The 26,892-nt window shown below is 49.5% G+C and overlaps 1 protein-coding gene across 2 annotated transcripts in view; it reads left to right on the forward strand.

Moving 5' to 3' along the window:
* TBC1D13 (TBC1 domain family member 13) overlaps window positions 1-26,892 on the forward strand; it is a 391,422-nt gene that overhangs the window by 130,897 nt on the left and 233,633 nt on the right. For both annotated transcript variants that reach the window (XM_069609188.1, XM_069609189.1), the window contains exons 3-4: window positions 24,470-24,510; window positions 26,658-26,719. In XM_069609188.1, the coding sequence (XP_069465289.1) occupies window positions 24,470-24,510; window positions 26,658-26,719 (103 nt within the window). The remainder of the gene's footprint in view (window positions 1-24,469; window positions 24,511-26,657; window positions 26,720-26,892) is intronic.

Below are 26,892 nucleotides of genomic sequence, written 5' to 3' on the forward strand. Positions count from 1 at the left end.
TCACCTCATCTTAAATCTCACTCGTGTATTTGGCCAGACTGCATTGGATTCCTATCAACCAACGGATGGCCTTTAAATCATTAGGTATTATGTATTGGTTTCAGGCTAGGACCTTCTCTTTTATCTTTGAGAATGAAAAACTACATTTCAAAATGAACGTTGTGTTCATGACCCAAGCCGTGCTAGTGGTTCCTAAATTCCGACTGGCCCGTAAGGGAGGTTGTGCTTTCTCGTTGCACGCTGTGAGACTCTGGACAGTTTTGCGCGAGTCTTTGAAACTATGGACATTCATGGACATTTGTTGAAAGCAGCCTTTTCCTGTTGAGATGCTATGTTTATGATGTGTTCACATGGGCCCTCGCCATGAAGCCTCTTGTAGTGTTACTACACTTCACAAATGAAGATACTGTTAGGAAACGCAAAGACCACACATTACATCTGTCCAGTATAGCAAGAGAGAGTCTGTTTATTATATTATATGGTGTATAAGGCTGTTACACATATAGAGCTTTATCAGGAAAAATAATATTACATTAAATGTAGTAACCTTTAGTGTCTTAGACCTGCCACTTCCACTGGTCAAGTGACTTAGTCCTTCTGACAAGGTTCCATCTCGCGGGGTACCTGACGCCTTCTTTGACACATGGCATCCTGGGCTTTTCCATCTATAAATGCCAGTCCTGTCTTTATCCCACATATCATTGCCTTTGTCAGCTCTGCTCTGCTTGCTGGTGCCAGGCATACCTAGCAAAGCTAGCATGTATTTGCATTGCCAGCAGCTCCGGCAGTGTCTGCTCTGCTTGCTGGTGCCAGGCATACCTAGCAAAGCTAGCATGTATTCGCATTGGCAGCAGCTCCGGCAGTGTCTGCTCTGCTTGCTGGTGCCAGGCATACCTAGCAAAGCTAGCATGTATTCGCATTGACAGCAGCTCCGGCAGTGTCTGCTCTGCTTGCTGGTGCCAGGCATACCTAGCAAAGCTAGCATGTATTCGCATTGCCAGCAGCTCCGGCAGTGTCTGCTCTGCTTGCTGGTGCCAGGCATACCTAGCAAAGCTAGCATGTATTCGCATTGCCAGCAGCTCCGGCAGTGTCTGCTCTGCTTACTGGTGCCAGGCATACCTAGCAAAGCTAGCATGTATTCGCATTGGCAGCAGCTCCGGCAGTGTCTGCTCTGCTCTGCTTGCTGGTCCCAGGCATACCTAGCAAAGCTAGCATGTATTCGCATTGCCAGCAGCTCCGGCAGTGTCAGCTCTGCTCTGCTTGCTGGTGCCAGGCATACCTAGCAAAGCTAGCATGTATTCGCATTGGCAGCAGCTCCGGCAGTGTCTGCTCTGCACTGCTTGCTGGTGCCAGGCATACCTAGCAAAGCTAGCATGTATTCGCATTGCCAACAGCTCCGGCAGTGTCAGCTCTGCTCTGCTTGCTGGTGCCAGGCATACCTAGCAAAGCTAACATGTATTCGCATTGCCAGCAGCTCCGGCAGTGTCTGCTCTGCTCTGCTTGCTGGTCCCAGGCATACCTAGCAAAGCTAGCATGTATTCGCATTGCCAGCAGCTCCAGCATTGTCAGCTCTGCTCTGCTTGCTGGTGCCAGCCATACCTAGCAAAGCTAGCATGTATTCGCATTGCCAGCAGCTCCGGCAGTGTCTGCTCTGCACAGCGTACGGGTGACAGGCCAGGGTTTCAAATTAAGATTCAATTAGCATGAGCTAAAACCTGCTCCTGGGTGCTAGGCATCAACCAGCAGGCAGGAGCTACCACTGGGGAAACTGGAGCGATTACTCAGCGCACCTCAAGTCCAACTTCCACAGTCGAGGCAAACTTTAACTCTTTGGCCATTATGTATGGTCAGTTATGTTTAAACATGCAGTAGAGGTGTCCTCATTATTCTTTATTAGCATTCTGAAATACAAAGTTTAATGTCAGATATGTATGTTTGCAAGGCACCAATTGGGGAGCCAAAAGTAGCTCCTGCTATCTTGCTTGCTTTAAGCTAACCAGGATCTCCTATGCTAGAACCAGGAGCTAAATAACTCTCAGCAATTTCGAGCCCTGCAGGCACGCCTAGCAAAGTCAGCATCTGTTCATATTGCCTGAAGCCCTGGCAATGTCTGAACTTCACAGTTTACCAGTGCCAGGCACACCTAGCAAAGTCAGCATCTGTTCATATTTCCAGCAGCCCTGGCAATGTCTGCCCTTTGCTGCTTACCGGTGCCAGGCATACTTAGCAAAGTCAGCATCTGTTCACATTGCCTGAAGCCCTGGCAATGTCTGCCCTTTGCTGCTTACCGGTGGCAGGCATCCATAGCAAAGTCAGCATCTGTTCATATTGCGAGCAGCCCTGGAAATGTCTGCCCTTTGCTGCTGACCGGTGCCAAGCATACCTGATATGATATAATGAGTCATTTATAATGTGCATGTACACAAGTGTTTCTAGGCGTGACAAGACATGGGAGGGAAGACAGAGGCAGGACAAGACAAACAATCTTACTAGGCCTGGTGTCGTTCAGATTGTGCAAGTGCGAGAACGAGAAGTGCAAGGGGAAAGGGAGGGGGGAGTGCAAGGGGAGCAGAAACAGGACAGGAATGCTCTGAGTAAGTGCAGTCAGGGCAGCGCGTCTTTGGGTAGTGCAAGGAGAACAAGGAACTGTAGGGTTACAGTTACAGCCCCGAAGTGCGGGTTAGGCCCAGAGGCAGTGCAAGTATGACTGATCAAGAAAGAGCCTGGCACCCAGTGAAACTCTGAGGGTAGCCAAGCAACCAGACAGTACAGCAGACAAGTAGGTCAGGGAGGTCGGCAGGTGAGGGAGAGAGAGGAAGCAGAGAAGAGGAGCGTTTTGAGCTAGCTGCTTCCAGAACTTTAGGTGGTCCGGCTCAAGTTTGAGAGGGGCAGGGAGGCCATTCCAGAGGGAGGCACCTGCAGAGGAGAGAGATCTACCCCTCACTCTCTGCCTGGAGAAGCGCCTAACCCTGTTGGGGGTAGCTGAGCAAAGGGTTTGAAAAGGAAGGTGTTTTGGAAGAGAGCGTTGGATGTAGTGTGGGCCCTGGCCCCAGAAAGCCTTGTGGACAATGCAAAGGGTCTTAAACTTGATCCTTGCAGCCACCGGGAGCCAGTGGAGAGATTTCAGGGCTAGAGAGATACGGTCCCTGGGCTTGAGGCCAAGAACAAATCTTGCAGTCCTGTTCTGGATTAGTTGCAGAAGGCGGAGAGTAGAGGAAGGCAGATTGAAAAAGAGGCTGCTGCAGTAGCCCCGCCTAGAGAGAACCAGGGCTCTGGAGACAATGAGCTTTTTGGGGAAAGTGAGAAAGGGAAGAGTCCCTTTGAGGGGGTGCAGCTGGTAGTGGGACTTATTGGCGACGTCCGATATCTGAGGAGAGAAGGAGAGAGTGGAGTCGAAGATGACATCAAGGTTTTTTGCCTCGCAGGAAGACGAAGGAAGAGGGCCCAAGGCGGGCGGCCAGAGTGAGAGAGGGAAAGCAGGGGTGGGGGTCCCAATGAGAAGGATCTCCGTCTTGCTGGCATTAAGGCAGAGATCGTTGGAGGTGCACCAATCCTGAATCGCGATGGACAGTCAGGAATGAGCGAGAGAGGAGAGGAGGCTGAGGGGAGCCTGAAGGAAAGCTGAGTGTTATCCACATAACACAGAATGTTAGAGGAGAAGGTAGAGACTAAGTAGAGGTTGAAAAACCAGGGTGAGAGGATAGAGCCCTGGGGAACACCACAGGTAGAGAGAGAGGTGGTGGAGAGAAAGGGACCAAGTTGGGCTTGGGAGGGGCGGTCCAAGAGGAAGGAGATCAGCCACTCCAGGGCCTGATCCGTGATACCCAGGTTCTCACGGCGCTGATTGATCAGGATGGAGTGGTTGACCGCGTCAAAAGCAGAGGAAAGATCAACGAGGATGAGGATAGAAGGAATGTTGTAATCAAGGTTAGAGAGCAGATCTTCACTGGTGTTCAGGAGAGCAGTTTCCGTGCCTCTGGCAGCTCTGAAGCCAGGCGGATGGTCATAGAGACAACCAACAGATTCAGTGTGGAGAGTAAGCTGGGAGATGGCCAACATTTCCAAGAGTTTGCCCAGGAAAGGGGTGATAGTTTGCCGGGCAGGTAGGATCGGCAGACAGCTACTTTAGGAGGGGGTGCACAAGGGAGTGCTTAAGAGGAGAGGGGAGGTTCCAGTGGCGAAAAAGTGATTACAGAAATCGGCCAAGGCTTGTGCAAGTGTCAATATGGTCCTTGATGGTTCAGGAGGAGCAGGGGAGCACTTGTTTGGACGACACTTTCATAGATCAGACTTGTCTAGAAACCTTATCAGGTGTTGTCAGAGAGAAAGAGGAGAAAGGAGGAGGAGAGGGAGAGATGGCCAAAGGGGGATGAGAGAGAAAGAGGGAGAGGAAGGGGAGATAGAGGACAGAATGTCCTGAGTTCTAGCATAGAAGTGAGAGACCAGAGCCATACAGAGGCCCTGGGAGGGAACAGGAGATGTATAGACTGCAGAAGTATTGGCCAGTTCCTTGCAGATTTTAAAGAGTTTGGCCGTGTTGTTAGAGGCTGCAGAGACACAGGCTTGGATGTGGGCTCTCTTCTTGGACAGGACAGATAGCCTGTATTGCCTTTGGAGCAGGCGGCAGGACAGTTTATCAGAGGATACGCCCGAAGCCCTCAACTTCCTCTCAGCCACACTGCACTTGCGTTTCAGGACAGCAAGGTCAGAATCATACCAAGAGTTGCACTTGGAGGTAGGCTTCAGCTGGATTCTCAAGACCGGGGCAAGGATGTCCAGGGTGTTGGAAATAGAAAGATGCAGGTTAGAGAGGGCTGTGTCAGGGTGTGAGTCAGCCGCAGGAGTAGGAGGACGCGAGAAAGTAGAGGCAAAGGCATCCACTGACACACGCTTCATGGGCCGAATGACCAAGAAGGTAGGTGACAGTACTGGAGGGGGGCTTTGCCTGAGGGATAGAAAGTTTTAGATGAGAGGAGAGTAGAAAGTGGTCAGTCCAATAGAGAATGGTGGTGAGAGGGTTACCTAGCAAAGTCAGCATCTGTTCACATTGCCAGTACTTGTAGCAATGTCTGCCCTGTACTGCTTACTGGTGCCAGGCATACCTAGCAGAGTCGGCATATATTCTCATAGCCAGCAGCCCTGGCAATGTCTGCCCTGTACTGCTTACCGGTGCCAGGCATACCTAGCAGAGTTGGCATATATTCTCAAAGCCAGCAGCCCTGGCAATGTCTGCCCTGTACTGCTTACCGGTGGCAGGCATACCTAGCAGAGTCGGCATATATTCTCATAGCCAGCCGCCCTGGCAATGTCTGCCCTGTACTGCTTACCGGTGCCAGGCATACCTAGCAGAGTCAGCATATATTCACATAGCCAGCAGCCCTGGCAATGTCTTCCCTGTACTGCTTACCAGTGCCAGGCATACCTAGCAGAGTCAGCATATATTCACATAGCCAGCAGCCCAGGCAATGTCTGTCCTGTACTGCTTACCGGTGCCAGGCATACCTAGCAGAGTCAGCATATATTCACATAGCCAGCAGCCCTGGCAATGTCTGCCCTGTACTGCTTACCGGTGCCAGGCATACCTAGCAGAGTCAGCATATATTCTCATAGCCAGCAGCCCTGGCAATGGGCCTCATTACGAGTCCGGTGGTAACCTTCCGGTTTTTCCGGCTCGGTTACCGCCGGACTCGTATTACCATTCCGCCTCCGTGATTCCCGGAATTGCTGGGGCATTACAACCCCGGTGACCCGGGAATTCCGGAGGCGCAATTCGGTAAATCCCCATTCCGATTGAGTCCCATAGGACTCAATGGGAATGGGTACCATGGAAACACCGGCACCTTCTCGTCAGATCTGGCGGGTTTGACACCTCCGTCTGCAGGACTCGAGATCACCCGGTATGGAAACAACGGTGGTGGCGGGTTTACCGCCACCGTTATTTCCATACCGGGTGACTCGTAATGGGGCCCCATGTCTTCCCTGCACAGCTTACTGGTGCCATGCATACCTAGCAAACTTCACAGTGACAGAGCCAGCCTTGTGGACCTGCCAGGAGGTGGGGGGGCAGGCAGGCCCCCTCCCCACCCCTCTTTACCTGCAGTAATGGTGGCTTCCAGGCAGCAGCAGAGCAGCAGACTGGTGCCGGAGTTCAAGGTGGCATCCCTTTTAAGGGGCCCCCACTACATCCAACGCTCTCTCCCTAAATACCTCCCTGCTAGAGCCCTTTGCTCTTCAAGCTCCAACTCTCTGCAGATCAGATGCTTCTCCAAGTAGAGAGTGGGAGAAGATCGCTCTCCTCTTCAGGTGCCTCCCTCTGGAATGGCCTCCCTGCCCCCCTCAGACTTGAGCCGGATCTTCTTAAGGTCTGAAAGCTTCTCAAGACCCTCCTTTTCTCTTCCTCCTTCCCTCTAATGTTCCTCCTCTGCCTCTTGACTGGCTGCCTGGTTCCTTCAGATTGTTACAGGGCACCAGGCCTTTCCTGACCAGTCTACCCCTGCACTTAGTCTCCTCTGACCCCCCCTAACCCCAACCTGCACTTGCCCTTCTAGGCTCCCTCTCCCTTCAGTAGCCTTGCTGGGCCTGCTCTCCCTGACCCCTTCCAACCTTGTTTCCTCGCTCTTTCCACCTGGCCTCCCCCCATGCCCTCTCCCCTGCACCTCTACTTGCGCAATCCGAATATCACAAGGCCTAGTAGGACCATTTTTGTTTGTCATCTCTGTTCTCCCGCCACTTGTCTTGTTGCGCCTTGAAACATATTGTATAGGCGCATTATAAAAACCCAATAAATAAAAAAAACACTACAACAGCGGACGTCAAAGAAATCCGGCTCCAGATGACAGCGTCAGCTGCCTGCACCGGCGCAAGCCTCTACTAGCCCACCAGGGAAATCTTATTAATAAAGAAAGGCCCCCCGATGCCCTTACCCACTACACCACCGGGGATGTCATTATTATTTTTAAAGGCCTCTTCACTCCCTGAGCATCGCAACAAGCCATGTGTTAGGAAAGCTTCCCATTTATGTGTAATTTCCCCTCCAGTTGTGAACCCCCAACTTTTTGCTGCTGTTTAGACACCATAGACTGACTTTACCAGAGGAGCCCATCCTTCTGCTGCACTCCTCTGGGCTTTCGCTCACTTTTTATGGGGAAACTGACATGCCCTTAAAGACAGTCAGTACTGGGAGACTTTGTTTTCCTTAGTCCTTTCCTATGTAGCAACCTTCCTGCAACATGTTACAAGAGCACAAAGTACCTTACAGTACCGTGCACTTGGGTCTTCCTTTCATTTCCTGAGGCCCTAGACTCCCTCAAAGGATTTCCTAGGAGAAGTCCATATGTGCCATGGACAGGGCTGGTGGCAGCTTTTACTTTCGCATAGTTTTAACCCTTTCCCGCCATGCAAACCCCATTTACCGCGGTTGGCACAGGAAGGTGGCCTGGTTGCAAAATGGCCATGCCTCAAGGTTCTTTGTCCTGTCCTTTGGCGATCTTGCCCCTTCACCTTCCCCAGGTCGAGCACACCCGGGTCAGTCCTTATTTGGTCATGCATTTCCCCGCGAAACGCCAGGCTTTTGCAGGCTTCAGCCTGCCTTGTGTGTGTGCCTCTAAGATGTGGGCTGGACTGTTTAGCTCCAATACACATCCTGGGTGCCAGAGAGTCTGGTGTGCTGGGAATGACTGGGACCACCATGGTCTGTGATTGGTCCACTTTTGGGTATGCCTGTATGTGAGCAAATCAAGAAAATTCTGGCTAAGAGAAGGCTCCAAACACCCATACCAGGTCCATCTATTGAGTTCTCACTGGATCTAGGATAGGATCCAACTATCCTGAAACTGAGAAGCTGAGCCAAGGAATCAATGGCACCCTGAGCCTGCTGTTGTCCCACTGGACCCCTCTGCATCTGATCGAACCAAAAGGTCTGCAAAGGCGCTTCGACCCATTTAAATAGTGGGACCAACTATTCACAGCACCTTCATCCTAACCGGCAAGCGAGCGTCTTCAGATGTGTACCTGGGCCAACCAGTAAACTGACCAGCTTGCGCAGGACCTTTACTCTGAAACCGCTGCCGTTTCGAGTGGACACTTGAAACTTGGTAGATCGTAAGCTCTGTGTTCACGGCACTCTCACAGCGAATTTCGTACACATGGCATTCCCAGGTCTGGAATAAAGAGAGAGCACCCAAATCCAAGTGAACACGGTCACCGTGTCGCCCAGTCGTGGTGACAAACTTTGCAGGTGCCTTGCTACTGAGCCTCTCTGTGTCCTGAATCCTGCTGCAGTGCAACTGGCCTGATCCTTTCACCAGGAGCGGAGAAATCACCACTGTCCTGCCACGGAATCATCACTGTATCTCAGCTGCTGAAAGCCCAAGAGCCGCACAATTGCTGCATTTGAACCTGCAACCGAAGTGGACTCGACTGACGAAGTTTGGTCTGGAGTGCTCTAGGGGTCGGTGAGTACTTGCAACCCTTACCGGTGGCCCCTAGTGCATCCATCAATTTTTATGCATGAGTGTCCCCTGAGGGCCACTCACCTTTCAACGGGTAGGCTGAGCTACCGCCCTATTCCCAACTCCTGGAACCTGTTCTGCCCTTTTGGGGAGACCCTCCTGGAATAGTGGGAACCTATTCTTCATCGCCTCACCCAACTTCCTGAGCTGCTACAGCCCCTGCAAGAGACCCCGTTTTCACTCCTCTGCACCATCGCATACACCAGCACCTGAAAGTAATTCTGAGGGTTAGGCTCCACTCTTCGTAGGGACTGGACTGCCTCTTAGTTAGGGATTGATTGATGAAGAACTGCCTAAAGTCTATTTGCACTGCTTGCTCCCTTTCCTTTTAGGCTGTGGACCCATTCTGTGCATTAATCCTTTAGGCCACTTGGTATTGTGTGTATATCTATATATGTATATGTGGGAGTGATTTGTAAGTGTCCTTTACTCTGTGTGCTCATTGAGGTCTTTCAGTCACCCTCACCCCTCCTGAGACCTAGTCTTGACCGCCGCCATAGCTACCTTGATTGGTCCGGCTTGTCCAGAGGGTTACCCTGTTCCAAGAAACTAGGCTGGCCTTCTGAACCTCTGCCCACCAGGTCAGAGTTCAGAAATCCATCTTAACACCATGTTGGAAAGGGATAGGGCTTACCAGCCCTTTCAAGCCCTCCCATTGCCTATCCCTGTCACACCCCTGTGAGCCAGGTAAGTGATTGGAAAGGGTAAGTATCCAATCCTGGGACGGGGTGCGGTATTTAAGGAGCTGTGTATGAATGTGCAAGCGGGGGATAGTTGGGTGAAGACAGAAGGCGGTTGAGGACGTCCGAGAGACCAGAGGAGGCGAGAGTGATTGGAGTGTGTGTTAAGGAGGGGGTCTGTGGAGTGTTTGTGTGAGAGAGAGAGAAGAGTGTGAGTATTAGAGACAGAGTAGTAGTAGTGGCAGAGTGGAGTATTGGTAGCGGTGGAGGTAGTGGTAGTAGTTGGAAGTAAGTAAAGTATGCAGTGTGAGTAGTGAGTGAAGGAGATATGAAGTAGAGTGGTAGTGGTTAGTAGAGGGCTGTGCAGGGTACGGTATCACTGGGTGTCTCTGAGGGTTTGACGAGGGACTAGCGAAGGGATTAGCAGGGCATCATATCACGAGTGTTTTGGAAAGGTAGTAGAGGGATAGTGGTAGTAGCAGAATAGAAATAGTAGTAGAGGTAGAGTGGGAAGCGCGACAGTGACTGGGAGAATAGGACTAGCTATTGGTGTAGAGTGAAACAGAGATTATAACCAGAGAAATATTAAGAAGCAGGGAAGTAGAGTGGGAGGAAGGAGGGAAGAGACGTTAACTGAGTTAGAGGGGTAGTTGGATGTACGAGCGATAGTAAGAAAGGAAGTTAAATCAAAGGGTGAAGGTGGAAAGGCAGAGTGAGAGATTGGCAGGACAGTGAGGTTGAGGGAGGAGAAAAGCTTAAAAGACCAGTGTGGTGAACGGTCAGATACGAGAGGGTGTTCACGGAGTGAGCGTGACGCTGGGTGAAAGAAAGGCACCATTTATTCCCTGAGACTACCCCATCTAAGGAGAGGAGAGAGAAAGTTAGAATATCTCTAGGGAGTCAGTTAGCCAGCGATTTAGGTAAAATACCAATAGCCCAGAAAGTGAAAGACAGATGGGGGTTACTGATCCTAGTGCTACTAACGTCCCTGATAGGGACGTATGGGTTAGGGAGGCGGGGACGATGCTGGGGTAGACCAGAGAGAGAGGGCCGCCCCTAACGCCAAATATCCAAGCTCTGCAAGACCCAGACACCATTGACACAAGAAATACGACTATCCCATCTATAAGGAATTTTAATGAACACCCTTGAACTATACATCAGAGTCAGCGTGGTTCTTTGTGGCGGGCAACCCGTCACACCACATACATTCACATTGCCAGCAGCCTTGGCAATGTCTGCCCTGTGCTGCTGATCGGTGCCAGGCATACCTAGCAGAGTCAGCATCTGTTCACATTCACAGCAGCCTTGGCAATGTCTGCCCTGTGCTGCTGATCGGTGCCAGGCATACCTAGCAGAGTTAGCATCTGTTCACATTGCCAGCAGCCCTGGCAATGTCTGCACTGCTTACCGGTGCCAGGCATACCTAGCAGAGTCAGCATCTGTTCACATTGTCAGCAGCCCTGGCAATGTCTGCCCTGTGCTGCTGATCGGTGCCAGGCATACCTAGCAGAGTCGGCATCTGTTCACATTCACAGCAGCCCTGGCAATTTCTGCACTGCTTACCGTTGCCGGGCATACCTAGCGACATCGGCATATATTCACATTGTCAGTAGTCTCAGCAATGTCTGCCCTGTACTGCTTACCGGTGCCAGGCATACCTAGCAGAGTCAGCATCTGTTCACATTCACAGCAGCCTTGGCAATGTCTGCCCTGTGCTGCTGATCTGTGCCAGGCATACCTAGCAGAGTCAGCATCTGTTCACATTCACAGCAGCCCTGGCAATGTCTGCCCTGTACTGCTTACCGGTGCCAGGCATACCTAGTAGAGTCAGCATCTGTTCACATTCACAGCAGCCCTGGCAATGTCTGCCCTGTGCTGCTTACCGGTGCCAGGCATACCTAGCAGAGTCGGCATATATTCTCATAGCCAGCAGCCCTGGCATTTGTGGCCCATAACAGTGCCCCATGCTACTGCTAAATGTTGGATGCAAATAAGAAATACGGTTTTATATCCGCACACTCACAGTTCATTGACTACACCATTACCGCAGCCATGTTTCATTGGCCAAATTGGCCGCTGTGCAGTGGCACATTAGGGATGGGACCTTGGGGACTGTGGCCAGGGGAAGCCGCTGACTAAGTGACGCGACTCTGGTGGTGTCCCTCATAGTCTGCCCTTCCTCCTCCACCAGCAGCGGAGCAATGCCACCCGTGTTAGCTGTAATGAAAGAGCTACTAGCCCCAGGAACTTTCAGTCCGTGTACTCTACGCATAGAAGTGCAGAGACCCACTTGTATGTACCCAGACGGAGATACCTCAGCAAGGAGAAGGTCAGGTTCATTGGTAGGATGCCTGTGGATGAACAGCCTTCTCAGAGGGAGACATACTGTGCATTGAATTGAATAAGACGACGGAATCACAAACAGCTCGCAAACAGATCTGGGGGTTTGTGGAAAATAGAAAAGAGCCAGGCTCTTGTGAGTACAAGAAGCAGGTGCCTGTGAACCCCTATATAGAGGTGTCCCTAGGCCCAAGCGGAGATGAAGTGCAGAGCCATGCAACAGCGAAAGAGTTCCTCCTGGTCATCAAAATGTCAAACCAGGGATTTAAACCCTTGGTTTGCATTCAGGCCAGGTGTTACCTAATCAAAGACAACAAAGGGAAGGGAAACTAGCGCAACTGTGGCCCACGTAGGGTAAGTAGAAATCCTGGGTAAAGGCAGATGGCAAAGTCTCCTCTGCAGTCATGCAGTAATGCCCTAATAGATGGATTGCGTAAGGGTGCAGAAGTAGGAGACTGACACACTGGTAGCATGCCTGTGATTAGAGACTTTTATTAAAACCCAAAAGAAAAGGAACACCATAACTATCCCAATTTCTAAGAGGGGTTGCCCTGCCACAGATAAACTAAGTATTCTGTCAGAAGGTCTTGTCAAAAGTAAATGGTCCACCGTCGTGTCAGAAGCCAATCTCCTTCCCTTACACTCTAAGTCAACTAAAGAAAAAGGATGATCTTTTCGGTTCAGGATGATGTCTCTCTCTCCCTGGACAATTCCCCCACCTTCACGTTTAGGGAAATTGAAATGTTCTTGTCAAGGGCAGAGCATCAAAACAAAGTCTCAAAAGGCTCCTTGGTCTGACTCCTCACCAAGGCGCAAATAAACAAAGGGCCTCATTACACGGATGGCGGTAAGGGTTTGCCGGTACCGGTATTTTACCGATACTGGTAAATCCTTACCGCCTTACTACGAGGTCCCTTTGCGGGTTGGGGAATTTAACGCCTTCTTTTTGCAGGCGTTAAAAACCAACCCGCAAAGGGACCAGGGAGCTAATTACGGTACCGCAATGTGCGGTACCGTAATTAGCGCCTTCCCCATTCCCATAGAGCCCTATGGGGCAAAAATGGGAATGGGGAAGGGCAATGGTGGAAGGGGGAATTACCGCCCCGCCAACCTTGGAATAGGGCGGTAATTCCCCTTTCCACCAAGGCGGTGCCGATATTTTACCGGCATGAACCATGGCGCTAATAGCGCCATGGTTCACCGCCATCCGTGTAATGAGGCCCAAAGTCTCAAAAGGCTCCTTGGTCTGACTCCGCACCAAGGCGCAAATAAACAAAGTCTCAAAAGGCTCCTTGGTCTGACTCCTCACCAAGGTGCAAATAAACAAAGTCTCAAAAGGCTCCTTGGTCTGACTCCTCACCAAGGCGCAAATAAAGTCTCAAAAGGCTCCTTGGTCTGACTCCTCCCCAAGGCGCAAATAAACAAAGTCTCAAAAGGCTCCTTGGTCTGACTCCTCTCCATGGCGCAAATAAACAAAGTCTCAAAAGGCTCCTTGGTCTGACTCTGCACCAAGGCGCAAATAAACAAAGTCTCAAAAGGCTCCTTGGTCTGACTCCTCACCAAGGCGCAAATAAACAAAGTCTCTTCTCTTCACAATGTTCACATCTCCTGGGGAATGTTATCCTTCCCCAGGTCTTTCCCAGGTTTCTTAGGATGCCAAGAGAATGGCTTCCTTCTCTTGGCTGTTGCAGAATGTTCACAGGGGGTACGCCTTCCTTCCCCTGCTCTCAGTCTTTGTTTCACCACCATCCTGCTCTTTTCATTTGGTCAGGTGTTACTATTACAATGCTCTCAAAACTCTGTCAAGTATAATGCTTCCTTTCTTTTGTTTTGCTCTTGGGCTGAGTCAACCTGACTCCCTTCACTGTCAAGCACTGTGACTATTAGGATTGATGAGGATACTGCAATGCGTGCGGGTCTCAGGCTCGCATGCACAATCCACCTGGTATACTGTCCTGCCTGGTACTATTTTTATAAGGATCAACAAAGATGTTTTATGTGTGCGTTTACCGTGTCAGCCGTGAGGAAACCGGATGGCACTGTGAAAAATAATTACCTGAAACCATGCAATCGGATCTAATTGAGTTGCATTTGGCTGAATTGTAAACACCATTTGTAAACGTGTGGAAAAGAGGACCGTGCCAAGAACACAGGCACATCGTCCCAAGTTGTGGTTTCGTTGGGGAACAAGGACCCATTGAACAAAATGGATTGATGCCAACATCTGAATCATCTGCGCCGAGTAATAAGTGCAGAGATCTGGGCTTACCCTACCAGAATAGACAGCACACAGAACATCTGCTGTCGATTTGTCCTGAAGAAGGTTGCTACACTGAGAAGACCCTAAACAGCGGTTTTTAGAACAGCCGAAACATGTGTAGACTTTTGGAATCTGTGAGAGTCATCTCTACACAGATGGGTTTACTGAGCAAGAGATCTGAACCCAGTAGAGTTATAACAACTTAGAGGTCATATCTAAACATATAGGGTTAGATCGAGAAGAGAGATAGTAGGAATGGAATGTGGAATGAGTGAGAATGAATGGTAGTGTAGTGTGATAGGTGAGCCTTGTTTTGGAAATTGTGTATTCAGAATATATTGATTTTTCTTTTGAACACACAATACGGATATGTAAAATTGAAAAAACTAAAAAGATTTTTCCTTTATAAAATGTATTTTGTTTTTTATGTTTATAAAATGTGTATGACACAATAAATCTGATTTTATTTGGTTGAACTAATTGAAGTATTGGTCGGTATTTGTTAAAGAGGCGATTTTCACGAAAGAGGACACCCCTCTTCCCGATTGGCCCAATTTATATTGTTTCATAGTAAACTGCCCGTAGGACCAATCGTGATATTGGGCATCCCCATAAATTTAGTTTGATGTGTGCGTTTACTGCCAGGTACTTTGACTATAATGATTATTCTGGAGGCCTTGATCGCTTTTATGGGTGTGGGTCCCAGATTCTTACTTCTTTCCACGTTCAGTCTAGCTGGTGTACTAGTCTGCCAGGTGCTGAGACTGTGATGATTAACTTGGAGGCCTTGATCGCCTTTATGGGTGTGGATCCCAGACTTGCACGTCTTCTTTTCACGTTCAGTCTACCTGGTCTACTAGCCTGCCAGGTACTGAGACTGTGATGATTAACTTGGAGGCCTTGATCGCCTTTTTGGGTGTGGGTCCCAGACTTGCACGTCTTCTTTCCACGTTCAGTTCACCTAGTTTACTAGCCTGCCAGGTACTGAGACTGTGATGATTAACTTGGAGGCCTTGATCGCCTTTATGGGTGTGGGTCCCAGACTTGCACGTCTTCTTTCCACTTTCAGTTCACCTGGTTTACTAGCCTGCCAGGTACTGAGATTATGATGATTAACTTGGATTCTTTCACAACTTCTTATACGCTCAAGGTTGGGGTCCCAGACCTGTAACTCTTGTTTCCCTCCAGGTTTCCATCTTCTGCATCATTGCCTTGGGCCCGTTTCACCTCCCCTCACAATTGCATACCTGTATTTATGGTCCATAGTGATCTTTGGGCTTCTGTGATGCTTCTGGCCCACCTGTGATTCCTTGCCCGTCAGCGGTTCCCTGTTGCTTGCGATAGCTCCGCGAGGGAAATTCCCTTCCGGCAATCGTGCTTCCTGCTCTGCACGTTTGCCGTCCCAACGGGGCACCAGGCGCTGCTTCTTCCTCCTTCGTGGAGCAGTCCTTCCACACCGGACTCTCCTTATGGTAATGAGACACCTTCGTGGCATCCCAGTCTGCCTTCTCTCCAGTGCTTCCTTCTCTGGACTCCTGGTTCCTCCAGGTAGGGCTCGACATTAGTCTAAGTCCTTGCTCACTTTTTATGCACACATTTATTTTTTTAATTGTTTTTTTATAACGCGCCTAATACCATACCTGAATTTGGTTTCTAAGTGTGGATCCAGGATTCGAACCTCTGTTGCTCTGTGTGGTCTTGCTTTCCAAGACCAGTGTGTTGCCCGTGTGCTATCCTCTGTTCACATCAAGTCCATATTGACTAGACTGCTCACTTTGGTTCTGCTGGGTACTCCTTAGTACTCTGCACCTCTTCCTTATCACAGTACCAAATAGATCAGTCTCCCAAGAACTAACAGAGTCCATCCTCCTCTTGGTATTTGGAAGGGGAGCTCTGTTTGGGTAGTCGCTACTCTTCCTTGTCCTAGTACTAAATGGGTCAGTCTCCCAGGAATTGCTAGAGCCCTTCTTTATCTTGGTATTATGTTGGGGACTCCGATTTGGATAGAGTTTGCTCTTCCTCGTCCCAGTACTTCCTATACTGGAAGTATAAGAGAAACACATGGGAACAACGGGAATTATACTGGCATGGGTTGGTGAGGAAGGTGGGCTAGGCTAAGGTGGGTTGTGGGGATACCATGTTCTTCCCAGGTTGTCACTAATCCCATGTGGGGTTTCCCTCCTCATGCGATCCACCCGCTGAGCTCCTCACCTCCTTGCCTCATGTGAAGGGCCTCCCTCTAGGGAAGAAGTGACGTCATCCGGGGATTCGTCGCAATTGACTGATAGCTCATGCACGGTTTTAGGTGCTTTAGGGGGAGAAACGGGCCATGAGCATGTTGAAACACTGGTCATAGTTGTGGCGCAGGTAATGGAGGATTGTGAGAGAAGTCAAGAAGTCATAGCTTGTTGTGAGAGATGACTCAGCCCCTGACTTAGCTCAGAACAAAAAGGGAAGCTGGCAGGGAGCCTGCTTGGGTCTGTAGCTCAGATCCTGGACCAGGCCGGAGACCGCTCAAGAGAATAGTTGTTGATAGCCTGAAGGAGCTATAACCCCGAGCCCCGCAGGAATAAGTGGGTGAGAGAGAAGGAGACAGAGGCTCTACTTCAGTCAGACAAGGACACCAGCAGGTGGCTGAGAAATTCCTGCTGTTAATAAGCTTGGGTAACCTCCAAGGCAACAGTATTCCTGCTGGTAGGCATTTGTTGGAACAAGCTTCAGGAGCCGAGGACAACGATCACCAGTCAGAGGATAACCATATCTGACTCTGGAAAGGAGCCCTAAGAAGCCACTTCAAAGAGCAGGATTCTGTGCACCAGGAACACTGAGACATGCGCATTAGTTCCCGGAGAAGGCTACAAGCTTTGCACTTGGATAGGTTATTTATAACACGCTTAATACCCAGAGGTTTCCAGGCGTGGACCCGGGGATCGAACCTGTGTTGCTCCGCGTCATCTTGCTTCCAAGGCGAGCATGTTGCCGCTGAGCTATCCTCCCGAGACCTGAGCTCTGTGTAGTTTTGTTATGGCACTGTTTTGTTTAGCTGCCCCTTTTTGAGTTGTAGCTAGATACCCTAGACCCTATAGGTTTTCAGGCAATCCATATACTGTACGGAAATCACCACTAAAGCTCAAGGGCACTTCGTTATTGTTCTTATAATTGTTCCCCCAGAAGACTTGGGCACTTTCACAGAAAGTAAGAGGCAAGTCTTGCCCCACCCCACTTTTATGTTTTCCTGTCCTTGACATGATCTACTTAGACTGGCTGGTGGGGCCATCCTGTCTTGTTGTTTCCTTTTCCCCATCCCTGTAGACCTTCAACAACCCTTCCTTCCTTCCTTCCTTCCTTCCTTCCTTCCTTCCTTCCTTCCTTCCTTCCTTCCTTCCTTCCTTCCTTCCTTCCTTCCTTCCTTCCTATAAATAAGATTGTTAAAAATGGAATTTGAATCTTATGACCGCCCATTGTTTCATTAACTGTGCCCCTTCCTGTGACTGCTCCCATGTTTCATTGACCGTGCCAAATCCATGTCCACCCCATACTTCATTGACCATGTCTGTTTCGTTGCATTGGCTGCCCCACCCATGATACATTAATCATGCCCTTGACCACACCCATGTTTCATTGGCCATGCCTCTGCCAAGGACCACATTCATTTGTCAGGACCATGACCGCACCCATATTTCAATGGCCACACTGCTACTGATGGCCAAACCTGTGTGTTCATTGCCCACCTGATGTCCATGAGCACACCCATGTTTAATTGACCACGCCCCTTACCACGGCCACACCCATGTTTATTTGGCTGCTCCACCTAAAACCACACCCACGATGCATTGACCAAGCCCTTGGCCACAACCAGGTTTAACTGACCACACCCATAACCAGTACTCAACCCATATATCATTGACCATTCCCCTGCCCAAGACCACACCCATGATCACACCCACATTTAATTGACTGTGCCCCTCCCCTCCGCTATACTCATGTTTGATTCATCAAGCCCCTCCCCATGAGCGCAGTCATTTCTTTGGCCACACATGACTAGGCCCACAACCAAACCCATGTATTAATGATCACATCCTGTAGCCGCGTCACACAAGTGTTTCACTGACCTTGCTTGCACAGGACCACATCCAAGCACCTCACCCATTCACCCCACCCACATTTCACTGATGGCACACATGCCATTCACCATGCCCCACAACCACACCATCTCCCTTATTTTGTTGCTCTTGCTGCCAGTGTTTGAATATACAGTTATATCAGTAGAATACTATGACAAGACAGGAGGCTCGCATTATGCTTTTCTTTCTTTAATACTGCCATAATAGCATTTAAAAAAACATGACTTTTTAAACTTTAGCATTTGTGCTTTTCTGTCACAACAAAGAAATAGCCAAACTGAGGTTTTAAAAGTCCAACTATAGTGTCCATTTCTTCAAGATGACCATAAAACTAAAACTCCCATGAAACCTATGGGGTGTTGTAGTCCTGACCCTAACTCCTGCTCCAATCAGCTCATAGGTCAGTCTATAAGAACCTTGCTCCCCAGGTCCTTTCCGCTTTCTTTTTTTCTGCCAAAGATAAGTACCTCACGTTATCTCTCTTTAGAATAATTGTGTCCGTATGTTCATAATCCCCAGCGCAGCGTATATAGAACGTTTATATATATAAGTGTGTCCTTCATTGACATTAAAGTGTATATATAATGTAATATTTATAATTGAAGAAAATATAGAGGTAATCCGTGTCGCTCTGACGTACTGAATATTATTCCACTCGTCGTTGTTCCGCGGCGTTGCATTGTTCATGTTCTGAGGAGGCGGGGCCGGCGCCGCGAGCGAACGCGCTCGCCTCAGGCACCCGACCCCGCTCCTCGAGTGACGAAGCCGCGCCAACGAATAAGTCGGGCGGTAGGACCCAGGGGAAGCGGGAGGAAGAACAGTCTCCCGGCATTCCCTGGGGGCCTTTCCTCGCTCGCGCGCAAGTGATTTCATTGCGTTCGCAGCGAGCAGTGAGGAAACAACGACCCAATACCGGCTATTAGTAAAAAAAACCTAAAAAAAACTTGTATTTCACCGGAGCGCTATTTCGGGGACAGCTATAGCAAGAAGTTCTGATACTTCTTTTTATGCTTTGTTGAAGCAGCTGTGCACAACCCCGCAATACACATATTTCTGTGGAACAGTGGCCTAGCTGCATTTGTTCCCTGCTGACAGCCCAGAAGTTGGTATTACCAACACTAGAGATGGCACAATCCAACAGCCCCGGTGCTACACCTTCCACCTCTCCGGAGTGGTCTGAGGAAGAGTGGGGAGAAAGCCCGTACCAACAGGACGCTGATCTCTCACAGAGTTTTAAGATGGTATTGGGGGATTCATTATCAAAAGCGGTATCGCAAGGTGTGCAGCCTATTGCGCAGAGGCTTGAAGTACTAGAAGCCATGATTCAAGAACAGCAAGCTCCGCTTGCCAATAAGAGGAAAGCAGAAGAATCAGTTGATCAGCTGTCAGCTAGACATCCCTCTGAAGGGATTGAACATAAGGGGCGGAAAGCAGCTCGGAAAACTAAACATATTTTGACCCCCCGAGCAATCTTGATAGGGAGGATGCTGCTCCCCAAAGACCAGACGACCCTGTCGCTAGCCTGAAAAGAGCCTTCCTGGAAAAGAAAAAGCAAAGCCAGGACAGACCCCCTACCCCAGGGGTGAACAATCCAGGGGACTATGATGAAGGCTATATGCCAGATGACGAAGGCGGAGACGACGTTGACTCCGCGCAACATGCAGAGGAGATAGACAGTACCACCGATATGTTTGACCCAGAAGCGATCAGACACCCAAAATCTTCAGATTGGGTCCCGTCGCCCAGAGTAGCAGCCTATATGGCGCAGCATATTAGGAAACCTCTGGACAGGGAGGTAAGGTCCAGGATGCGGTCAGAATGCCCTAGACCAGAGTTGCCATTCAAACTGGCGGAGACACCGGAGCTTGACTCCAAAATGGTAACTTTTGTGACGAAAACAGTGCGAGATATCCGAAAAGGAATCGACCGGGCCTGGCGAGGATGCCAAGATAAGCTTCTTGACATTGCAGGTCCCTTAGCAAAAATAATGGACCTGGCGGAAAAAGCCAAGGACACGGGAACACCAGTAGACGCTTCGGCTCTGGCTAACTGGGCGCAAAGGGCTGTCCGTCTCATGGGCAACGCTAACTGCGCTATGTCCTCGGAACGTAGGAGAGGCGTTCTTCTGAAAATTGATAATAAACTAAGTGGCTTGGCCTCGTATGAGGCTGGTGAAGGAGCCAGAGGTCTATTGTTTGGCGAAGCCTTTGCAAAGGAAATGTCGCAATTTGTAGGCACGTATTCAGCGCTGGAAAGGGTGCAAAGCGCAATCAAGAAGATCTTCCCTGGACGAGTTTTTCCGGGACCGGACGTTACATGGGTCGTATGTCCGGTCGCTTCAATTATTCCCGTAGACCCCAAGGGCCGCATGCCAAATACTGGGAAGGGAAGCAACAGGACACCTTCTTCCCGTCCAGAGCCAGGTTCCCCAGAGATCGTAGAGGAAGAGGCTCCTACAGACAACCCAATGCCTCAGGAGATGAGTGTAATAAGCGTGAAAGTAGGAGGGAGAACCCTTCAATTTCTGAGCGCATGGCAGGCGTTATCGCGCGATGCATGGGTATTACAGGCAGTAGCGGGATTGCAGCTAGATTTCATACAGAATCCCATACAGAGCTCAGAACCCCGTCCCATCCAGGTGTCCCGGGGAGAAGAAGCATTGTTACACAGAGAATTGCTCAGCCTTGTAGACAAGAATGCAATAGAAAAAGATACGCAGGGAGGACCAGGATTCCTCAGCAATATGTTTCTTGTTCACCGAGTGGACAAAATACGTCCGGTGATAAATTTAAAAAGTTTGAACGAATGGGTTGTTTACAATCATTTCAAGATGGAGGGCATCCATTTATTTCGAGACCTCCTCCGAACAGGAGACTGGTTAGCAAGATTAGATCTCAAAGACGCTTACCTCACGATTCCGATAGCCCAGAAGCATCGGAGATATCTACGGTTCCGCTGGTGCGGGGAAGTCTGGCGGTTCACATGTCTCCCGTTCCGCCTAGCATCAGTGCCTTGGGCCTTCACCAAAATCATGAGGCCCGTAGCAGCGGCTATTTGGGAAAGAGGAATTCGCATTATCGTCTACCTGGACGACATTCTAGTCCTAGGGACAGACAAAACCACGCTATCCAAGAACGTGCAATGGATATTCACGCTCTTGTCATCTCTGGGCTTCTTAGTGAACTTGGACAAATCCCAGCTGGTACCTGTGCAAAATATAGAGTTCCTAGGGTTCAATATAGACACAATCAAAGCTACACTCGAGCTTCCGCACCACAAAGTAAGAGCGATAAAGAAAGAGATCAGAGTACTGATAGCAAAGGAGATGATCTCTCTTCGAGCTCTGGCGAGAGTAGTAGGCCTCCTAGCAGCCTCGATTCAAGCAATTTTTCCGGCCCCACTACATTATCGAGCGTTACAGAGGCTCAAAATAAAGCATCTACAGGGCTCGGTTATCACCAGCTGATAACCCTGGATCAAGAAGCGCTTTCGGAGCTTCAGTGGTGGCTTCTCAACATGGAAGCCTGGAATGGCAGAGCAATTTTCGGAGACATTCCAGACATCATTATAGAATCAGACGCAAGCAGATCCGGATGGGGGGCGAGATGCGAAAACGTAGATACAGGAGGAAAATGGTCAGAACAAGAGTTACAACTACACATAACCTGTCTCGAACTACTAGCAGGATCGTTCGCAGTACGTGCCTTTGTGAAAGACAAAGTACAATGCTGCGTGCTGCTGAAGATGGACAACATCTCAGCAGTGCGTTACATAAACAAACTGGGAGGCACGAGATCCCGGATGCTAGCAGAGTTAGCAAAAGATTTCTGGCATTATTGCCTGCAGAATCAGATAACAGTTACAGCACAATACCTACCAGGGAATCTGAACGAAGTAGCGGACTGGAACTCACGATATCCGGTGGATTCCAGCGATTGGAGACTGCACCCCAGGGTGTTCAGAACGTTAACAGACCTTTGGGGTCCAGTACACATAGATCTGTTTGCGTCCAGACTGAACGCTCAGACACATACATATTTCAGTTGGAGGATAGACCCAGGTGCAGCTGGCACAGACGCGTTTCTCCAATCATGGAAAGGAGCGCTTCATTATGCCTTCCCTCCGTTTCTTATGATCACGAGGACTCTAGCGAAGGTTCGCAGAGAGCAAGCAGACCTAATAGTGGTGCTCCCTATCTGGAAATCTCAGCCGTGGTTTCCAGTAGTGATGGAACTTTCTACGGATTTTCCGAGGATAGTTCCGCACCAGCCGGACCTTCTACTCGACCCGACCGGGAGAGCACATCCGCTGATCTTAGCGGGCACTCTACGACTGATGGCCTGCAGGGTTTCAGGAGAAAATGGGAGTTGCCTGGCATTTCGCAAGTTGCTGCAGACTGCATCAGAGATTCATGGGCACCTTCCACCATTAAGAGCTATAATGCCGCATGGAACGGTTGGGTGCACTGGTGTGCAGAACAGAGTGTGGATCCCGTTTCTGCCCCTGTAGTGCAATTGCTGAACTTCTTAGCAATGAGATTTCAGGAAGGCAACGCCTTTAGAACAATAAGAGTATTACGGTCCGCGATATCAGCAGGGCATGATCAGGTAGAGGGTAACGCCATTGGCGAACACCCCACGGTGCTGCGACTCCTGAGAGGTATGAAGTTGAAAAAGCCTCCAGAACCGAAATACACAACCCTGTGGGATGTTAAAGAGGTCTTCTGACTTTTCCTGGAATGGCCAGAGAACGGTAGTCTATCCCGATCCCAGCTGTCATGCAAGCTTGCAATGTTATTGTGTCTTACAGCATGCCGAAGAGTATCGGACGTTAAGGCATTAGAAATAGATAGGAAAATATTCTATCCCGAAGGAGTAGCCTTTACAATAACCAAGCAAACAAAATCAGATTGTTATGTCATACCCCTATTTTACTGGAAACAAAAAGTTATGTGTGGCGCAATGTATCAAAGATTACGAGACCGCCACAGAGCATTACAGACCGCTAGGTGTTACACAGCTGCTAATAGCGCCTAGGAAGCCTTATCAGGCAGTTGCGACAGCGGCAATAGCTAGATGGGTGCGCGAGGTCATGCAGTGGGCAGGAATTGACTTATCACAGTTTGGTGCACATTCTGCGAGACGCGCAATGGCTTCTAGAGCTTTCTCTGCCGGAGTGCCACTCCAAGATATAATGAAAGCAGCAGATTGGTCATCTGAATCGACCTTTAAGACATTGGCCCTCATTACAACTCAGGCGGTAAGGGGTTTACGGCGCCGTAAACAGCGCCGACCCTTACCGCCTGAGTACGAGGTCCCTTAGCGCCATGGCGGAATTAACACCTGCTTTTAGCAGGTGTTAAAATCCATGGCGCTAAGGGACCATGGAGTTAATTACGCCACCGTAATTTACGGTGGCGTAATTAACGCCTTCCCCACTCCCATTATGCCCTGTGGGGCAAAAATGGGAATGGGGAAGGGTAAATGGGGATTGGGGACTTACCGCCCCGCCAAGGTCGGAATGGGGCGGTAAGTCCGCCAACCACCATGGCGTAAACATAGTTTACGCCATGGTGGTAAAGTAACGGCCCAGGTGGTAACTTACCGCCTGGGTCGTAATGAGGGCCATTTTATTTTAAACCTGTATCCGATATACCTAATAGGGTGGTGGCGAGCATTGAATAAGCATAATGCGAGCCTCCTGTCTTGTCATAGAATAAAGATTACCCACGCTAACAGCTCAGGAAGTCTTCATTCTATTAAAGACAAGGAGGCAAGCATTATATCCCACCCGAAGTGTAGACAACTGTTGAACTGATGTGAGATTTATTTAAGATGTTCAACTTGTCGTGATACCCACCCTCATGATTGGTTCTCCGTTTTCCCCTAGGAGACGACCAGAAAGCAGCCTGATCACGAGCACTGAGTCATCAGAGCGGAGTCAAGTTATATTCGCCCAAGAATTCCAAGCAGTTATAGTTCATGGACACTGGGCACAGTTAGATTGAAGATCCTTAGTTGATTGTTCATAAGACTGTTGAGTTTGTTACCGGAGAGTTGGATCGCAAAAGAAAGAGGAAAGGACCTGGGGAGCAAGGTTCTTATAGACTGACCTATGAGCTGATTGGAGCAGGAGTTAGGGTCAGGACTACAACACCCCATAGGTTTCTTGGGAGTTTTAGTTTTATGGTCATCTTGAAGAAATGGACACTATAGTTGGACTTTTAAAACCTCAGTTTGGCTATTTCTTTGTTGTGACAGAAAAGCACAAATGCTAAAGTTTAAAAAGTCATGTTTTTTTAAATGCTATTATGGCAGTATTCAAGAAAGAAAAGCATAATGCTTGCCTCCTTGTCTTTAATAGAATGAAGACTTCCTGAGCTGTTAGCGTGGGCAATCTTTATTGTGTTCACTGAATAATTGTCAAGCTGTTTTTACCTTGTGCAACCCGCTTCTCCCAGCCCTGGACGGTAGCTTTGTTGGTTTCAAACCTTTGTGGGGCACCATGCTGCGCTGTTATTGATCCCGCTCTCTGCTTCTTTCTGCCCCACAGGAATTCCCTTTGAAGGAGGTCTGCGCTGCCTTTGCTGGAAGGTGCGTGCAGTCTGTTTTCTCTTTATGCTGCAGTCTGTTTCCTCTTTGTGATGTTGTCTCTGCAATAGAGGTGGTTACAGGGTAGGTCTCTCAAGGTTGAAAATGATGGTGATTCAGCAAGAGGCAGGGGGGTGTACTGTCTGGGGATGTTGGCCTGGATCTGATGATGTAAGCCAGTGACCTAAGATGTCTGACAGTGTCTGGGGGTGTCTCCCTGTGTCTGATGAAGTAAGCCAGTGATGTGGGGTGTCAAACAGTGTCTGTGGATGTCTCCATGTGTCTGATGAAGTAAGCCAGTGATGTATGGGGTCAGCCAGTGTCTGTGGATGTCAGCCTGTGTCTGATAATGTATCCAGTGACCTACGGTGTCAGTCAGTGCCTCTGGGTGTCAGCTAGTGATGTATGGTGTCAACCAGTGTCTGTGGATGTCAGCCTGTGTCTGATAATGTATCCAGTGACCTACAGTGTCAGTCAGTGCCTCTGGGTGTCAGCTAGTGATGTATGGTGTCAACCAGTGTCTGTGGATGTCAGCCTGTGTCTGATAATGTATCCAGTGACCTACGGTGTCAGTCAGTGCCTCTGGGTGTCAGCTAGTGATGTATGGTGTCAACCAGTGTCTGTGGATGTCAGCCTGTGTCTGATAATGTATACAGTGACCTACGGTGTCAGTCAGTGCCTCTGGGTGTCAGCTAGTGATGTATGGTGTCAACCAGTGTCTGTGGATGTCAGCCTGTGTCTGATAATGTATCCAGTGACCTACGGTGTCAGTCAGTGCCTCTGGGTGTCAGCTAGTGATGTATGGTGTCAACCAGTGTCTGTGGGGTTCAGCCTGTGTCTCTATCCCATAGAGTGTATCCCTGTGTCTGATGAAGTAAGCCAGTGCCTGTGGGTGTCAGCCAGTGCCTGTGGGTGTCGGCCTGTGTATGATGGTGTAGACCACTGACATAGTGTGTCAGCCTGTGCCTGTGGATGTCATCCTGTGTCTGATGATGTAAACTAGTGATTTAGGATGACAGTCAGCGTCTGAGGGTGTCAGCGTGTGTCTGATGATGTAGGCCTCCGACATGGGTGAAAGCCAGTGCCTGTGGGTGTCAGCCTGTGTCTGAGGAAGTAAACCACTGACATAGGGTGTCAGCCAGTGCCTGTGGGTGTCAGCCTATGTCTGATAATGTATCCAGTGACCTATGTTGTCAGTCAGTGTCTGGGGTGTCTCCCTGTGTCTGATGAAGTAGGCCAGTGATGTATGCTGTCAACCAGTCTCAGTGGGTGTCAGCCTGTGTCTGATGTGAGACAGTGACCTAGGATGACAGTCAGTGTCTGAAGGTGTCAGCCTGTGTCTGATGATGTAGGCCACTGACATAGGGTGTCAGTCTGTGCCTGTGGATGTCATCCTGTGTCTGATGATGGAGGCCACAGACATAGGGTGTTAGCCAGTGCCTGTGGGTGTCAGCCTGTGTCTGATGTAAACCACTGACATAGGGTGTCAGCCAGTGCCTGTGGGTGTCAACCTGTGCCCGTGGGTGTCATCCTGTGTTTGATGATGTAAGCCAGTGACCTAGGATGACAGTCGGTTTCTAGGGTGTCAGCGTGTGTCTGATGATGTAGGCCACTGACATAGGGTGTCAGCCAGTGTCTATGGGTGTCTGCCTGTGGAGGTCATCCTGTGTCTGATGATGCAGACCGACCAGGAACATAGGGTGTCAGCTAGCGGCCAATGGGTATCATTCTGTGTATGATGATGTAAGCCAGTGACGGAGGGTGTCGGTAGGAGCTGAGGCTGTCATCCTTTGTATGATGATGTAAGCCGGTAACCTCTGGTATCAGCCAGAATGAGTTGTGTCTGATGATGTAAGCCAGTGAACTAGAGTGAGTGCTTGAAGAATGAGGTTGTTAACCTTTGTTTGATGAGCAAGAGAGAGAGATGGAGAGAGATGGAGAGAGAGAGAGAGAGAGAGAGAGAGAGAGAGAAAGAGAGAGAGAGAGAGGGAGCGAGGAAAGGAGGTCCAGTAGGCAGCTTCCTTTCATGGGCTCTGGTCCAACAGACCATGCATGCTTGGTTTTTGTTGAATATACTGCTGCTTGTTGTCTGTGACTCACTCAGTTCATCTTCACCCGGTACTAGTTGACCCTTTTCTTTCCACTAATAGATTCTATTGAACTACCTACCGCTGGAACAGGCGCTATGGGATTCTGTGCTGAAGAAACAGAGGTGAGTGAGGCAATATGACCACTTCACAGTCTTCTCTTTTCAGCTCAGACTTTGGGGCGTGGCTTTACCTTTGCATCAGAAATGCTACCACCTTCCTGTCCAGGAGGCTCAGTGTGCCATGTCACCTTCCTGTGTGGAGAGGAGAGAGGGTGGGAGCAGCTGGGTTGAATACC

This window comes from Ambystoma mexicanum, chromosome 8 (genome assembly GCF_040938575.1).
Source record: "Ambystoma mexicanum isolate Mex_15411 chromosome 8, UKY_AmexF1_1, whole genome shotgun sequence".
Lineage (NCBI taxonomy): Eukaryota > Metazoa > Chordata > Amphibia > Caudata > Ambystomatidae > Ambystoma > Ambystoma mexicanum.